The following is a 17,585-nucleotide window of genomic DNA, read 5'->3' as shown; positions in this document are numbered from 1 at the left end:
ATCTGGGAGCCCCCGGCGAGAGGGCGATGTGAGCCTGACCCCCACAGAAGCCCCCGCGGCTGAGGACAGGAGGGGCCCGGCTGCAGGAGGCTGGGGCTGCAGGAGGCCGGGGCTGTGGGTGCAGGCAGGGCCTGGGCGAGCCTGGGCAGACACGGGGGGTGGGTCCAATCCGCCTGCCCTGGTAAACCTGGAAGTTGCGCTTACGAGAAAGCCTTTTCTTCCCCGAAAGTGAGTCCCGACTTCCGGCGTCCTGTTAGTGGCAGCCTCAGGCCTAAGCCGTCTCTAACCCTCCCACAGGCATCGACTACAAGACGACCACAATCCTGCTGGACGGGCGGCGGGTGAAGCTGCAGCTCTGGTGAGTCTGGAGGAGGTGCAAGCGCCCCGCACCCCCAGGGAGTGACCCCCCTGGTTGACCCAGCGCCCCGGGGAGCGCCCTCCCCCCACCACCATCGGCACAGCCCGGGGAGCACCCCCAGCCCCAGCTGCACCAGGCCTTCTCTGAAGGAGGCAGTGGTCTGGTTGTCTGGGCCCCCGTCATCCAGGGTAGGGGACCGCAGGACGGACATAGCGCTGTGACTGGGAATGGGCTTTTGGGGTCAGAACCTGTGGCCTGGTGTCTGTGGGAAGATGCCAAGAAGGGACCAGTGCAGCGTGGTTGAGCAGCCCGGGGTTCCTGGGTCCCCCACGCCTAGCTCAGCGACGCCACTGAGCACCCAGCAGGGAACTTGGAGCGTTCTGGTGCCAGCGGGACTGGTCTGACCTGTGGGTGGAGGAGCCAGAGTGGGGAGGGGAGGACTCACTGGCCAGCCTGGGGCCGCTGGCTCTGCTCTCTCAGCTGTGAGAACCCCAGCTCCTCCCTCCCCTTGGGGCCGGCCCGGGGCACCTCTCCCTCTACCAGCTCCTGGCTTCGGATGGGGGAGCTCCTGCGGTTCCAGCTCTGTGGGGTGGTGGGGATGGGGGAGCTCCTGCGGTTCCAGCTCTGTGGGGTGGTGGGGACTGGGGGGCTCCTGCGGTTCCATCTGTGTGGGGCAGTGGGGATGGGGGACTCCTGCGGTGCCTCATCCTGGGGCTGCCTCCCTCCTGGGCGTCCCTCCTGCACTGCTGCCAGCCCTGGGTGACCCTCGCCCGAGCCTCCTGGCCCTTCCTGCCTGCTGGGCCACCCCCGAGCCGCGTGCGCCTCCAGCAGCTGGGACCCCCTTCTCTTACCTGTCCCCCTCCTACTCCTGTCCCATCCAGTAGTGGCCAGTCCCGGGAGCCTCTCTCCACAGTGTCCCCGAGCGCCCCGGCCGTTCCTGCTGCACAGCTTCAGGCCTCCCACCCAGTCTGCCCTCAGGTCCCCGCTCCCCGGGCCCTCGCTGGGCTGGCACTGGAGTTGCCGTCAGCCTCCGTCCTGCTCCCCACCCTCTGCCAGCTGCGCCTTTGCTGCCCTCTCCCGGCCCTGAGCCCTGCAGGTCCAGGACCTTGTTCCCAACTCTCCTCTCCCTCTCCAAAACCATCCTTCTTGAGGGGCCAAGGCCATCCGAAGGCCGCACTCTGCCCCATGCCTGCCCCCGAGCTCAGTGCCTTCCTGAAGATCTGCTTGGCATCAGGGCTGGCACATGCCCTCTCCCAGCTCCACCCCGGGTCTGGCTGCTCATCTTAGCGAAAGCCTCCCTGACCGCCGCTGCCCAGCGGGCCGAAGAGTCACCCTCAACACTTTTCTCTCTCTCACCTCAGGAGTGAGATCCCAGGGACTTCGGCCAAGCTCAGAATCACCCCAGGCCCCAGCAGGACCCTGAGGCCACTCGTGTGTGGTGCCAGCACCTGCTCTGTCCACACTGTCCTCTGAGCAAGGTCACACTCCCACCGCAGACCCCGGAGTGTGGTCCTTCCTGATGCCCACAGCTGGGTCTTCTGCCTGCCCCCAGCTACCCTCACCTCCCTGCCTGCACCCACTGGGGCTGGGGTTGGGCTCTGCTCTGCTCCTTCAGGGAGGCGGCGGCGCAGGAGGCCGGCACGTTGTCCCAGCTGAGGGGGGAGTGCTCCCACTTCCCGATGGGGCTCTCTGACGGCACGTGCTGGCCCTTCGGCCTCCCTGCGAAGCTGGCAGATCGATCTGGCCCGCTGTCTCCTCAACCATAAGCTTTTGGGCAGCTCCCACCGTGTGCAAAGCCTGAGCACCTTAGGTCCTGCTGAGGCTTGAATTCTAGATCAATTTGCTTCTCAGGAAATGAGGCACTCACTCCTAGGCTTTGACAATGGCCAGTGTCTCTGGTCCCCTCTGGAGCCCCAGGCCCTTCTCTCTGTTGCTGAGGGTGGTCACCGACCACAGGTGCATGTAACAAAAATAGCAAAACCATGCCGCGTCCCACCACTCATCTGTGAGGCTGTGTCTTGTGTGTGGGGCCAGCCCCCAGCCCACTGGGGAATCTCCCATTGATGTAGGTATGTTAATTGCACGTGCAGACTCCGGGAAACAGTGCTGGCTGTCCCAAGGCTGCCTCCTCTGGGAACTGATCCCTGGGGAGCACCCTTTCCACCCTCATTGCTTACTTTTTTTTTTTTTTTTGAGATGGAGTCTCGCTGTGTCACCCAGGCTGGAGTGCAGTGGCGCGATCTCAGCTCACTGCAACCTCTGCCTCCCGGGTTCAGACAATTCTCCTGCCTCAGCCTTCTGAGTAGCTGGGACTACAGGAGCACACCACCATATCCAGCTAATTTTTGTATTTTAGTAGAGATAGGGTTTCACTGTGTCGGCCAGGCCGGTCTCCAACTCCTGACCTTGGGTGATCAGCCCGCCTCGGCCTCCCAGAGCGCTGGGATTACTGGCATGAGCCACCAAGCCTGGCCTTTCATTGTTTGTTGGAGCTCCGTTGTCTTTGTGGGTCCTAGTACCTGCTGTGTGTGCCGTCATCTGAGAACTCAAGCCTGCCTTCAGCTTACTCCAGGCAGTTCCCTGTATTCCTCCCCTTTTGGGGGCACATTGGAAGGGCTGACTCCATGTGAGTTCTTACAGTTGAACTGGAAGAGCAGGAATCCCACTGGCCTCTCTCCCCCAGTGTAGACCCACACTCCTTACTGCATAGCTTTATCTCCAGATTCAACAAGTTTTTTAAAGCCTACCTTGAATGTATTTAAATATCTGAGAATTATGTTAAAACCCATCACTCTTTTTTCTAGTTTGACTTTTTAAATGACAGAGAAGAGCATGAGCCTGGATCCCCGGGAACATGGGACAGTTTCGTTGGGGTCTCGCGCTGGCAGCGTGGTGGCCAGCTGACTGGCATGCTGACTGGCGGGTGTGCGGTGCACTTGCTGTGGCTCTGAAGTTCCAGAACCTGTTGTCAGGAAGAAGCACTTGATTTCTTTTTAATGGTCTCCAACATCTTTTCCAGGGATACTTCGGGCCAGGGAAGATTTTGTACCATATTCCGCTCGTACTCTCGGGGTGCACAGGTAACACAGCATCCCGAGCTGGGAGATCAAACTGACTTTGAATGATAACGTTTACAATGTTTAACTTACCATCCGTTAATGGATAACTGGAGGATAAGGTGGTTACGCTTATGTATAAATTGGTACCAAGAATCTAAATACATAGAGTGATTGGTTGTTTGAGAGACTTCATCGGCATTAGGGAGTAAGCATTTATGGGAGTGTGTGTGCAGGTGCCTGCACTGTGTGTGCGTCTGTGCATGAGTGTGTGTGTGTGTCTGCACGTGTGTGCAGGTGCCTGCACTGTGTGTGCGTCTGTGCATGAGTGTGTGTGTGTGTCTGCACGTGTGTGCAGGTGCCTGCACTGTGTGTGCGTCTGTGCATGAGTGTGTGTGTGTGTCTGCACGTGTGTGCAGGTGCCTGCACTGTGTGTGCGTCTGTGCATGAGTGTGTGTGTCTGCACGTGTGTGCAGGTATGTGCACTGTGCGTCTGTGCATGAGTGTGTGTGTGTCTGCACGTGTGTGCAGGTATGTGCACTGTGTGTGCGTCTGTGCATGAGTGCCTGCCTGTGTGTGTAATGTGTGTGCTTGCCTCTATATGTGCATGCCTCTGCACACATGAACTGCGTGTGTGTGCACTGTGCGTGCGTCTGTGCATGAGTGCCTGTGTGTGAGCTGTATGTGTATATGTGTGCCTGCCCGTACATGGGCACACGCGTGCACACGTGAACTGCATGTGTATGTGCATGTGTATGCGTGCGATCCATCCAGGTGAGTGGGCCGCACTCCTCGAGAGGTGGCGATTACCGTGGTGCCCCGTGTCCTGTGTCCCTGGAGTGGCTCGTGGGTGTGAGTGCTAGTCCCCAGCTCACTGTGACATTTGAGGGTTTATCACTGAGCTTATGAAATATCGTTGGAAATGATCATTCGGGTGATAAATCAAAATTATGTACTTTGTGTTAAAAGAAGGAAATGATTGAGTTAGTTGTATGTCTTTGCGTGCATGGCCGCAGCTGTGCCTGCATCTGTGTTCTGTGTGCTGAGCCTGTGACCTCTCCCCCAGGGTGTGATCCTGGTCTATGACATTGCGAACCGCTGGTCTTTCGACGGCATTGATCGATGGATTAAGGAGATCGATGAGGTACGTTGTAGAAACGCCATTGCCCAAGATCCCTGTGCGCTTGGGAGGATGTCAGGCCAGGAATTAGGGCCGGGCCCTCCAGGGCTCACGGGTACACATGGATCATGGGCCAGGACACTGGATGGGGTTCCAGCAGCAAGGAGGGTGCCTCACCTCGGCACAGCACTGGATGGGGCTAGGCTCATGAGTGTAGCTACAGAGAGTCACCAAAGCTCAGGAAGCTGGTCCAGGCAAAACGAGCCTCCATGGCGTGCCTCGGCATGGGGTCAGGCCCCACAGTTTGGCCTGCTTCACTCCCTGCTGTGGTCGGGCTGGGTTGACCAGCAGTGGCCGGGGCTTGTGCCTGCTGGCACGCAGACCAGCCCACCTGGCAGCGGCGACATGGCGTGGTCAGCGCCAAGCCCACTGTGTGTCCTGGGGCTGCCGTAAGTAACGACCACAAGCCGGGGTCCCAAACGACAAAAATGCGTTCGCTCACGGTTCTGGAGGCCAGAGCCCCAAACCAAGGTGTCGGGAGGGCTGCTTCCCTACAGCCGCCGCTCCGAGCTCTCGGCAGTGCCAGCAACCCTGGGCCCCCCCGGCTTGTGGCTGCACCGCTCCAGTCTCTGCCTTTGCATCACACGGCCTCCGAGTGTCCGTGTCTTCTCTTCTTCCAAGGACACCAGTCATTAGATGAGGGCCCTAATCCAGCGGGGCCGCCCCGTAACTATTTACGTCTGCAAAGACCGTCTTTCCAAACGAGGTCCCATGCTGAGGTTCTGGGTGGACATGAACTCGTGGGGGGTTCCTCACACCAGAGCACCCACTTTGCAACGACAACAAAATCTCACTCAAGTAACCCATGCTCCTCGCCTTTCTCCTGCCCGCTAGCATGCCCCCGGAGTCCCTAAGATCCTGGTGGGGAACCGCCTGCACCTGGCGTTCAAGCGGCAGGTCCCCACGGAGCAGGCCCAGGCCTACGCCGAACGCCTGGGCGTGACCTTCTTTGAGGTCAGCCCTTTGTGCAATTTCAACATCACGGAGTCGTTCACGGAGCTGGCCAGGATCGTGCTGCTGCGGCATGGGATGGACCGGCTCTGGCGGCCAAGCAAGGGTAGGCCCCGGGGCTATTCTGGGGGCCCCCTCTGCCCTCAGACGCCGAGGTGGTTCGGTGGCCCCCTGGATAAGTGTCTGCCTCCCGGGACCCGCCTCAGGGCCACTGTGTCTGTTCTCAGAGCAAGACATTTGAGAGAAGTAATCACTACAGCTTTGTCGGAAAGCTCATGAGGGAGCTCTGGGATCTGTACGTGGGCAGAGGGGATGTGGTGGCAGGGCTTGCTGCATGTACAAGCCAGGGCCATGGGTGTCCGAGCCTCGGGAAGGCAGGAGAACAGGTGTGGGCACCACCCCCATGGCCAGCCCAGGCAGGGACATCCACTAAGCAGGGTTTACCTTTTTCTCTCCCAAGTGCTGAGCCTGCAAGACCTGTGCTGCCGGGCGGTTGTGTCCTGCACGCCGGTGCACCTGGTGGACAAGCTCCCGCTCCCCATTGCCTTAAGAAGCCACCTCAAGTCCTTCTCAATGGCCAACGGCCTGAATGCCAGGATGATGCACGGCCGTTCCTACTCCCTCACCACCAGCTCCACCCACAAAAGGAGCAGCCTCCGCAAAGTGAAGCTTGTCCGCCCACCCCAGAGCCCACCCAAAAACTGCACCAGAAACAGCTGCAAAATTTCTTAAGGCAGGCACTAAAAGAACCACGGTGGAATCTCTCCCAGAGAAACTCGGTGTTACCCCTGGCAGCTGGCGGATGCATCTCAGATTCCGGTTTCTCTCGGCAAACGCTGCTTGCGAATGTGTGCGATGCCTTCCGTGTGATGGAAACACACTACACTGTCGGACTTCGAATTTCTATGTGGATGTGCATGAAGCTCTTGTTTTCGATGTGTGTTTATAAAGGGAAAATTAGTACTCTGCTCAACTCTTGGTAACATGAAATTCTGAATGTTACTTTATCATGATTGCACTGCAACTTTTTCCTTAAAATAACTGCTTTTGTAAGAATGGTGATATTGGAGTGATTAGCGTAAATTGAAGGGAATTTGAGAAGCAACGGTAGTGGGATGATTTAGAGTCATCGATATCACGAGAGGGGTCTTTTTGTAAACCTCCTTTTTAATGTCAAAGCACCAATTTATAAAACGCTGCAGATGTAGAGGTTATGTGCAACGGATCTGTCCAGTTTGTGTATGAAATGGATTTGATAAAGTTTTTGCTAGTTATTTACTACATTTTGGGATTAATAAGTGATTTATATGCATATTTTTCTGTAAATCTACATTTTTTGTACAAGATATTCTACAAGTTATGAAGCTAAGGGAAGAAAATGCCAAAGATACCTCTAGTTACGTTGAACGACGCAGTTTCAACAGGCCAAGGAAGACCTGCTTCAGTAAAAGGAATGAAGTGAAAACACTTATTTAAGAAAATGTTTCTCAACAATAAAATGTATAGTCGTTTCTCTCTTGGTAGAGTTGGTGGCCGGTTCTTTAGAATTTTGTATTTATTTATTTATTTATTTATTTATTTTCGAGACAGAGTTTCGCTCTTGTTGCCCAGGCTGGAGTGCAATGGCATGATCTCGGCTCACCGCAACCTCTGCCTCCCAGGTTCAAGTGATTCTCCTGCCTCAGACTCCTGAGCAGCTGGGATTACAGGGGTGTGCTACCACGCCCGGCTAATTTTTGTATTTTTAGTAGAGATGAGGTTTCACCATGTTGGTCAGGCTGGTCTTGAACTCCTGACCTCAGGTGATCTGCCCGCCTCGGCCTCCCACAGTGCTGGGATTACAGGCGTGAGCCACCGCGTCCGGCCAGATTCTGTGTATTTATTACAGCCCTTCACTGCGCCACTGCCTGGTATAGACATCACATATCGGAGCTAAGAAACGACACTGGCAACAAGGCTGAATCCTTGAACTGTTGTCGCCTGTTGAGAAAGGATTCCTTTTCCAGAACAGAAGTGCAGAGGAGAGAGGGAAGAGTTCAAAGCTGACACCCAGGCGTGTGCCTGTCTGATAAACCGGAGCTGTGCTCCTGAGCCTTGGTGAGGAGCCCCCAGGGGCTGTCCGGGATTCCCCACGGAGATGCAGCCCCTATCTCCGACTGCATGCCTCAGAGCAGGGCAGAGACCTCCAGGGCCAGCTTCTTCCCTGGTCACGCTGTTGGACATTTGTCAGTGGCTGGGAGTTGCAAATGAGGGATTAAACCAAAAAAATGAAGTGAGAAAATGCCTGATGTTCCTAGTTCCTGCTGCTGGTCTGTAGATTCTGAGAAACTTAAGGGACCGGGACGGGCGCGGTGGCTCACAGCTGTAATCCCGGCACTCTAGGAGGCCAAGGCGGCCGAATCAGAGGTCAGGAGCTCAAGACCAGCCAACGTGATGAAATCCCGTCTCCAATAAAATTACAAAAATTGGCTTGGCATGGTGGCGCACGCCTGTAATCCCAACTACTCAGGAGGCTGAGGCAGGAGAATCACTTGAACCTAGGAGGCAGGGGTTGCAGTGAGCTGAGATCGCACCACTGCACTCCAGTCTGGGTGACAAGCGATGCTCCGTCTCAGGAAAAAAAAAAAAAAAGCAATGTAAGGGACCCTAGAATCAGGGGCAACGCCTCTATTCAGAGATGGTGGAACTGAGGCCCAGAGAGAAGAGAGCAGCACTGGTCCCTGCGGGTGGAGCCGGGCTTGGAGGTGTCTGGCCAACTGGGTATGGCAGCTACGGGGACAAAGTCTGTGGGGAGGCAGGGTCGTGGTCTGTGGACAGAAGGTGAACCCTGAGGGGACAGTGCCTGGGGAGGGGAGGTGGCCAGCCTCGTGCAGACACACTGAGAGGACCTCTTCATCCTTCTCTCTGCTGTGCCACAGGTGGGGGTGAGGCCGACCTCCCAGCTGCAAACACAAGGACACTGAGATGCAAGGAAAGGAGAACCCACACTGAAGAAACTCATGTTGCAGGGGCCTCTTCTCCCTCAGTTCCCGGCTCGGTGATGGTGGAGGGTAAGAAGACGGATCCTCCCGCTGCAACATCAAACCAGGCCAAACGCGTATTTTTCTCTTCCTTCCCTTTTCTTGTTTTGTAATTGACAGCTCCTCAGGAGTACCAGTAGTGTCCTAGAAGGAATAAAATAAAGTTTCCCAAGGCTTCGTGACCCAGAGCCCTTCGCAGGTGTTCACGGAACACACAGGCCGCCCGGAGGCCTTGGCCCTCCAGGCAACCACCACCAGAAGCCCCCAGAAGCGGGACAGGCAGAAGGAGCCTCCCCGAGATCTCCCAGGGGGAGCACAGCCCTGCCAAAGTATTGGTTTCGGACAGAAGGAGCCTCCCCGAGATCTCCCAGGGGGAGCACAGCCCTGCCAAAGTATTGGTTTCGGACTTCTGGCTTCCAGAGCTACGGGAAAATAAATATTTGTTATTTAAGCCACCAGGTCTGTGGCGATTTGTTATGACAGCCTCAGGAAACTCCTGCAACAAGGAAGTGAGTTACGCTCACGGCAGAAAGTGCTACAGCAAACCAAGGCAGAACAAAACCAGACAAAGCCTGATACAGACTGGACTAAGTAGAAGACTGCGTGTTCGGGTGGTGAATATACAAAAAACATAAATATAAATTAAACCTTAGAGAAGCTTTGTCATGTTCTCCTGCAGCCCTCACTGCTGGCGCGATCTGTCCACACGATCCGTCCGTGGTGTAAACACCAGTTCCAGATGCTGTCCCAGGTGCTTGTGACCCTCTTTCCAAACATCAAGATTCAAAATGTATTATCCACAATGATGACTCAGTTGCCCTCTGAAAATTACTCCAGTAGAGAAGGTTCGTAGCTTGCAATTTTGATGAGGAATTTAGCCAAAATAGTGAATCTAGAAAAAAAAAAAGTCAATGACAGGCTTGATGATATTTGTTTTGACAGAGACAGACACGCTAGGTCTGCCCTTTGTTGGAGAACAGCTTCGTCAGATGTGGATTTTACAAGCAAAATGGAAGCTGCTTGTATTAGGGGGAGGTGAAGGTTTTGTTTCACCTGGGGGAGGCTGGAGGTTGGTGAGACGTCACTGTCACGGGGGCGGGACACACTTCTGTCCCGGCCTGGAGGGTGGGGCAGTGCGGGGACGTGGGGGCTGGAGGGAGCAGGAGATTCCTAGTCTGTGTACGCCGCCGTAACAAAACACCTGAGACTGGGGAATGTATAAATAATAGACATTTGTTTCTCACTTCTGAGGCTGGGAAGTGCAAGCTCAAAGCGCCAGCTGGTTTGGGTCTCGGGAGGCCCAGTCTCCGCTTCCAAGATGGTGCCCTGTGGCTGCGTCCTCACATGGCCGGAGGGACGGAAGGACAAAGGGAAGGAGGCAGCTCTGCCACACCTCCTGTGAGGTCCTGAATCCCGTTCTGGAGGTTCTGCCACTGCCTCAAGGCCCTGGCTCTTAATACCTTCACACTGGCAATTAAGTTCCAACACATGAATTCCGGAGGGGCTCGTTCAGACCTCAGCAGAGTCCTGTGCTCTTCTGTCCACTCCCTCCCATGTGTGCCTCGGCGACCTTCTCCCCGGCCCCCTGGGGCCCCAGCCTTTGCTCGGGGAGCCTTTCGTATATCCTCAGCTGTTGAAGGGCATTGGCGAAACCTTGGATGAAACTGAGCAAAGTCTCCGCATAGGACTGTGGCAGCCACTGGGGGCCTGTAGGCAGGGGCTGGACAGCAGTGAGAGCTGGTGACAGGGAGGCCCAGGCAGCTCCACGCACGCAGGGGTGTACGCAAGCACTGGGTGCCGTATGCTCCTTCCCGCCCTGGCGAAGGTGGGGCGCTCCCTGGGCAGAGGCTGAGCCATCTCCTATGTGAACCCTGCCCTCCACCCCCACCTGTCTCAGCTCAGGAGTGGGGCTTGCTCCCTTCCTGCTTCCATGGAATGTTCAGAGGTGCGGCCTGTTGCTTTAGATCTACAGATTCTTACACACCTTTCTTAACAAAGGCTGGCACCTGCCTTTTAAAACCACTGTCCCGTCAGGGCGTGGTGGCTCATGCCTGTAATCCTAACACTTTGGGAGGCTGAGGCAGGCATATTGCCTGAGCTTAGGAGTTCAAGACCAGCCTGGGCAACATGGCGAAACCCCGTCTCTACTAAAAATAGAAAAAATTAGTCAGGCGTGGTGGTGCATGTCTATAGTCCCAGCTACTCGGGAGGCTGAGGCATGAAAATTGTTTGGACCTGGGAGGCGGAGGTTGCACCACTGTACTCCAGCCCGAGTGACAGAATGAGACTCCATCTCAAATAAAAATAAAACCACCGTCCCTGCCCTGCGGCTGTGCTGGACTCGAGCTGATGCTGTTTCTTCTCTACTTTCCCATGATGACACAAACCCTGCTGGAGCACAGAGGCCCTGAGCCACTGTGGAGAGGGAGACGGACGCACAAAGGAGGGATTCCAAGCTCCACCTGGTCTCCAAGCAGTTCTGTCGCTCCAGCCTTCACCCTCCTCTAGGTGAGGTGACCGGGTGCTTCCCAGCAGCCCAGAGGTGCCGTCAGGGCTGTTAGCCAGAGGCCGCCGTGAACGCCCCTGACTTGCTGCAGCACGGAGCCCCCCACCATCGACGGTGCTGGGGAGTCGGGGAGGACGGGCGCGACTTGGGCAGCTTCGTGGAGGTTTCGGGGAACATTCACGGCAACTGCTGCGCTCTGTTCGATGCTGTCAGGAAGCAGGGGTGACTCTGAGACTTACTATCTCAGTTCTTACCTAGAAGGTGAGAAAAACGGAGCAAGGTGCAAGGTGTCATTGGTAGAAAGTGGCAGTCACTCACATCCAGCAGGATGCGGAGTGTTGGTCGTCTGGGGGAGGTGGGCACTGCTCCCGCCTGTGTGCAGAGGGGACCCTGCTCTTGTCCTGTCCCCTCAGTCACAGGGCGGCCTTGTCTGTGGGGCCGTCAAGTCCAACAGGAGCCTTCCAGTGCCTCGCTGTGCGTGCTCAGGGGCTGCCTCGATCTTTCTTGGTGCCTTTTGAGGTGACAGGAAGATAGCCGTGTAGGCCACGGTGAGAGGCAGACATACCAGTCTCAGTGCCTTTAACCGGGCAGACGCTGACCTTCCAGTTCAGCTGGAGGAAGACTCCGTGTGTTACTCAAAGCCAATCACCACCCTCTGCTGGTTTCTTGATTCGTCTGCCTTGAATGTTTTTCTTTTTTCCTTCAGAGACAGGGTTTCACTGTTGCTCAGGCTGGAGCGCAGCGGCGCAATCTTGGCTCACTGCAGCCTTGGTTCCTGGGCTCAGTGGTCCTCCCACCTCGCCCTCCGGAGTAGCTGACTGCAGGTGTGCACCACCACACCTGCCTTTTTTTTTTTTTTTTTTTTTTTCAGCGACAGGGTCTTCATAGGTTGCCCAGGCTGGTCTCGAACTCCTGGGCTCAAGTGATCCTCCCAAAGTGCTGGGATTACAGGCACGAGCCACCGTGCCCAGGCTGAAATCTTAGCATTGCTCCACGTTCCACTATAGTTGGGGGTGAGGGTGATGGGCTTCTTAAAAGGCCCTCTAATGGTTCCATCTGTGAAATGGATCCTACATGTAACAGTTCACGTGGGTCCATCTGAATGAACAGAACTGTTATGACTATCGACGCACAGCAGCTGAAGCGGAAGGAGTAGAGTCTTACCTGCCAAGCCCTTGGAGTGGGTTTTAAGGTCTGTTACTGTTGTTGTAATAAACTCCCACAGCCGGGGGGCCTGAAACAACAGAAGTGTGTTCTGTTCACTGTTCTGGAGTCCACGTCCAAAATCAGCATCACTGGGCTGAGATCAAGGTGTGGCTCCCTCTGGAGGCTCCGGGAGGGTCCTCCCAGCCTCTTCCAGCTTCAGGGGGCCCCAGGCACTCCTTGGCTTGTGGCCACATCACTGCAGTCTCCGTCTCTGTCCCCACATGTTATTTTCTGTTGGTCAATCCTTCCTCCGCCTGAAGAAGTGTGCGATGGCACTTGGGGACGTCCATACAATTCGGGACAGTCTTCCTGTCTCAGGGCCTCTCACTTTATCATATCTGCAGAGACCCTTTTTCCAAAATAAGGGAATACCTTCTTTACGTATTTATTAATTTTTTTTTGCGATGGAGTCTCTCTCTCGCCGAGGCTGGAGTGCAATGGCCCGATCTTGGCTCACTGCAACCTCTGCCTTCCGGGTTCAAGCAATTCTCCTGCCTCAGCCTCCCAAGTAGCTGGGATTACAGGCGTCTGTCTGCCACCACACCTGGCTCATTTTTGTATTTTTAGTAGAGACAGGTTTTTGCCATGTTGGCCAGGATGGTCTTGAACTCCTGACCTCATGATCCACCCACCTCAACCTCCCAAAGGGCTGGGATGACAGGCGTGAGTCACCACGCCCGGCCAGGAATAACACATTGAAAGGTTCCAGAGATGACAACCTGGTATCTTTGAGGGCCATTCTGCAGTCTAATACAAACTATCACAAAGTAACACAAAGTTAGAGACTTAAAGGAACACACATTTATTCTCTTACAGTTCTGGAGGAAGAGGCTAAAATAAAGGTGTCTGTAGGGCCGGTTCCTTCTGGAATCTCCAGGGAGAGTCAATCCCTGGCCTCCTGAGCCTCTAGGCAGCGGCATTCCCGGGCTTCCGGCTGCATCCCTCCAGTCTACCCCTGTGGTCACACTACAGCCTTCTCTCTCAGCGACCGCCTTCCCTCTTTCCCGTGAGGACCCTCGTGATCCCGCCTGGATCATCCAGGTCTCTCTCAGCGACCGCCTTCCCTCTTTCCTGTGAGGACCCTCGAGGATCATCCCGGTTAACCTCCCCATCTCAAGGTCCTCAAGGTAGTCACATCTGCAAAGTCCCCGCTGCCATGTATAAAAGCAACACATGCACAAGCTCTGAGCACGGGGATGGGGGTGTCGTTGGGGGCTGTTCTTCAGAGTCAACCACACGCCCTTCCCCTGTTGCAGATTCTTTTTTTGTTGTTGTTGAGACAGAGTCTCACTCTTGTCACCCAGGCTGGAGTGCAGTGGTGCGAGCTCAGCTCACTGCAGCCTCTACCTCCCAGGTTCAAGCGATTCTCCTGGCTCAGCCTCCTGAGTAACTGGGACTACAGGCGCCTGCTACCACGCCCAGCTAATTTTTGTATTTTTAGTAGAGATGGGTTTTCACCATGTTGGCCAGGCTGGTCTCAAACTGCTGACCTCAAGCAGTCTGCCCACCTTGGCCTCCCAAAGTGCTGGGATTACAGGTGTGAGCCACTGCGCCCAGCCTATTGTAGATTCTTCTCTTGCCCCCAGGAGTGACCATCATCTCCAATTCTGTGCAAACCACCATCCTCCTGGTTTTCTTTATATGTTTGTGTGTGTCCAAATATGTTGTATCTTTAAACAATACATCGTTAAGCCAGGCACAGCGGCTCATGCCTGTAATCCCAGCACTTTGGGAGGCTGAGGCGGACATATCCTTTGCCTAGGAGTTCAAGACCAGCCTGGGCAACATGATGAAACCCTGTCTCTACTAAAAATATAAAAACTTAAGCTGGCATGGTGGTGTGTAGCTGTAGTTCCAGCTACTCAGGAGGCCGAGGTGGTAGGATCACCGGAGCCCAGGAGATAAATGTATGTATGTAACTTCTATTCTCTCCACCCCAAGAGGTGCGACTGCTTTCTGCCTGCCTTGCAGACAGGTGGGCAAGATGAGGCATGTCCCTCACTCCAAGTCACACTTCAGGTCTTCCACGTGGAGACCCCTGAGCTATCAGTGGACGGCGGGATTCCTGGAGCTGCTGGAACAGAGCCCCAGACGCTGGTGGCTTGGACAACAGCCTGTCTTCCTTCCCAGGCTCGAAGGCTCTGGGGAAGAACCCTTCATGCCTCTCCCAGCTCCTGGAGGCTGCCCGCGATTCTGACTTAGGGCTGAGCACTCCAGTCCCACTGGCTGCCAGCGGCGGCCTTCCCCTGTATCTCCTCCCTTCCTGTCTCTTCCAAAGGTGCCAGTCTTCAGCTTTAAGGCACACCCCAAATCCACGATGATCTTATCTTGAGATCCTTAATTACTTCTGCAATGATTCTGTATCTAAAGCAGCCCCTATTCTCAGGTTCTGGGTGGACCTATCTTTTTTTTTGGCTTTTGGTTGGTTGGTTGGTTGTTTTTAGACAGAGTCTTGCTGTATTGCCCAGCCTGGAGTGTAGTGGCACAATCTCAGTTCAGTGCAGCCTCAGCCTCAACCTCCTAGGCTCAAGCCATCCTCCCCACTCAGCCCCCCAGGACACATCTTTTGAGGGCCACCATTCAACCCACTGTGGTAGGCAAGGCTGCTTTGAGTTTCTCGGTTAGGATACAACCAGCGCTGTGTGTGGATGTCCGCACATGCCCTCGCCCCTGGCCTGTATAGCCACCGGGAGACTGAGTAAAATGTGGACTGAAGGAGGCCCCAAGGGTGGCAAGCAGGGAAATGAAGGGAAATGCCCCTTACCCACGCCTCTCTCCTTTCCCCATGTGACACTTCTCACAGCAGGTACCAGTATGTGTGCATGGAGGAGAACCCAGTGCCCTCCAGGGAAGAGGGTGCTGGGCCCCTGGACTGCACTTAAGTCTCGCCCCAGCTCTGTGATTTGGACCTGGGCCCCTGAGCCCTAGTCACAACCTGGGCAGCCCAACTCACTCTGCCATCTCGAGGCTCCTGGTCACTCTCAGGGAGGAGCCCCTCTTGTGGGGGAATCGAGGTGTTTGATGCCCACGACGCAAAGACGGCCTGGCCCAAGTGGGCCAGTGATCTGAGCTTACAGTCCAGCTCCTTCCTCCCCATGGCTGAGAGGTCAGCACCAGCTCAGGCAAGTGGCGAGGGTGGGATGAGGATGACAGACAGTGTCAGAACCTCCTAGGAGATCAGGTGTGCTGCAGGGAACAGGGAGAGCCCAGGAGGGGACAGGAGGGTGAGGAGGGGGAGTGGAGAGGACTCCCTGGGCAGGAGAAACGAGGGTCAGCACTCAGGCCTCCACGGCCATCCACTGCGTGAGCCTACCCCGGGGACAAAGCTCCGTGACCAGGACGCCCTCAGCAGCCTGACCCTAAGAGTGGAGGAGAACTGCGTCCTGTGAGCAACGTGACCTGAGGGCCCGGAGTCCTGCGGGGGCTGTGCTGTGTGAGGGCCACCTGTCCTTTAGGTGGAGTCCTAAAGGGCTGTGTCCTCTATGGGCTGTGTGTCCTAGGGGGCCCCTATGTCCGGGGGTGGGGACTCTGTGACCTGGAGGGGGCCTCTGCCTTGGGGGGGGCACATGTCCTTGGGGGCGCTTCTGTGTCCTGGGAGGCCTCTGTGTCCTGGGGGTCTGCGTGTCTTGGGGGGCTCTGTGTCCTGGGGGTCCTGTGTCCTGGGGGTCTGCGTGTCTTGGGGGGCTCTGTGTCCTGGGGATCTGCGTGTCCTGGGAGGCCTCTGTGTCCTGGGGGTCTTTGTGTCTTGGGGGGGCTCTGTGTCCTGGGGATCTGCGTGTCCCGGGAGGCCTCTGTGTCCTGGGGGTCTGCGTGTCTTGGGGGGCTCTGTGTCCTGGGGGTCCTGTGTCCTGGGGGTCTGCGTGTCTTGGGGGGCTCTGTGTCCTGGGGAGGCCTCTGTGTCCTGGGGATCTGCGTGTCTTGGGGGGCTCTGTGTCCTGGGGAGGCCTCTGTGTCCTGGGGGTCTGCGTGTCTTGGGGGGGCTCTGTGTCCTGGGGGTCTGCGTGTCTTGGGGGGCTCTGTGTCCTGGGGAGGCCTCTGTGTCCTGGGGGTCTGCGTGTCTTGGGGGGGGCTCTGTGTCCTGGGGGTCTGCGTGTCTTGGGGGGCTCTGTGTCCTGGGGAGGCTGTGTGTTTCCCAGGGGGCTGTGAGTCCTGGGAGGCCCCTGTGTCTTCTGGGCAATGTGACCTGAGGGCCTGGAGTCCTGCGGGGGCTGTGCTGTGTGAGGACCACCTGTCCTTTCGGTGGGGTCCTAACGGTTGTGTCCTCTATGGGCTGTGTGTCCTGGGGGGGGGCTGCGTGTCCTGGGAAGGTCTCTGTCCTGGCGGTCGGTGTGTCCTGAAGGGGGTCCCTAGTATTGTGGCGCTTCTGCGCTTGCCTCTCCTGAGGGATGATGCACCGGGCCTCAGTTTGGGTCAGCCTCCCTCACCGGCTCTCCCTCCTTCCTCTGACCGTCAGGTGTCGGTGCCAAGCCCTCAAGGGGCCATCCTCCGTCCCACGGCGACCCCGCGCATGACAAGGCCGGACCCTCCCTCGAACTTGCTCGATGCTCCCGCCCCGCCCCGCCCCTCCCGCCCCGCCCCCCTCGTCCCGCCCCCCTCGTCCCGCCCCTCCCGCCCCGCCCCGCCCCGCCCGCCCCTCCTCGCCCCGCCCCCCTCGTCCCGCCCCGCCCGCCCCGCCCGCCCCGCCCCTCCCCGCCCGCTCCTCCTCGCCCCGCCCCTCCCCTCCCGCCCCTCCCGCGCCTCCCGCCCCTCCCCTCCTCGCCCCGCCCCTCCCCGCCCGCCCCGCCCCCCTCGTCCCGCCCCTCCCGCCCCGCCCGCCCCTCCCCTCCCACCCCTCCCGCGCCTCCCGCCCCGCCCCTCCTCGCCCCGCCCCGCCCCTCCCGCCCCGCCCCCCTCGTCCCGCCCCTCCCCTCCCCTCCCGCCCCTCCCGCGCCTCCCGCCCCGCCCCTCCTCGCCCCGCCCCTCCCCGCCCGCCTCTCCCCACCTCGCCCCGCCCGCCTCGCCCCACCTCGCCCCGCCCGCCTCGCCCCTCCTCGCCCCGCCCAGTCCCTCCCGGCCTCGCCTCTCCCCGCCGCTCCCCGCCTCGCCCCGTCCCGCCCCTCCCCGCCTCGCCCCGCCCCTCCCCGCCCCGCCCCTCCCCGCCCCGCCCCTCCCCGCCCCTCCCCGCCCCGCCCCTCCCCTCCCTGCCCGGCCTTGCCTCGCCTCGCTTTGGTTAGATGCGCTCGGCGCTCCATAGGTTCCCTGGGGGGCGCGCGTGCACGCACGGACGTCCAGCACGCACGCACATCTAGGACGCACGCACGTCCAGCAC

At 57.6% G+C, this 17,585-nt stretch overlaps 1 protein-coding gene and 1 long non-coding RNA gene across 4 annotated transcripts in view; one reads left to right on the top strand and one right to left on the bottom strand.

Moving 5' to 3' along the window:
• Positions 1-7,068, top strand: part of RAB40B (RAB40B, member RAS oncogene family) — a 300,307-nt gene extending 293,239 nt beyond the window's left edge. For 2 of the 3 annotated variants that reach the window (XM_077973495.1, XM_015120656.3), the window contains 5 exons: positions 298-358; positions 3,378-3,438; positions 4,481-4,558; positions 5,429-5,651; positions 6,006-7,068. In XM_077973495.1, coding sequence (XP_077829621.1) covers positions 298-358; positions 3,378-3,438; positions 4,481-4,558; positions 5,429-5,651; positions 6,006-6,277 — 695 coding nt within the window. In that variant the 3' untranslated portion in view covers positions 6,278-7,068. The remainder of the gene's footprint in view (positions 1-297; positions 359-3,377; positions 3,439-4,480; positions 4,559-5,428; positions 5,652-6,005) is intronic. The other variant, XM_077973496.1, reaches the window with a different exon arrangement.
• LOC114673233 (uncharacterized) lies at positions 6,695-17,576 on the bottom strand. Its single transcript, XR_003723959.2, has 3 exons — positions 17,472-17,576; positions 9,214-9,457; positions 6,695-8,709 (listed from the first exon to the last, which is right to left on the bottom strand). It is a non-coding gene; the product is annotated as an uncharacterized LOC114673233 (long non-coding RNA).
• Positions 17,577-17,585: the final 9 nt, after the last annotated feature.

The sequence above is a fragment of the Macaca mulatta genome, chromosome 16, assembly GCF_049350105.2.
Source record: "Macaca mulatta isolate MMU2019108-1 chromosome 16, T2T-MMU8v2.0, whole genome shotgun sequence".
Classification (NCBI taxonomy): Eukaryota; Metazoa; Chordata; class Mammalia; order Primates; family Cercopithecidae; genus Macaca; species Macaca mulatta.
Note: the sequence above shows the minus strand (reverse complement) of the source record. Positions and strands in the feature narration are given on the sequence as shown.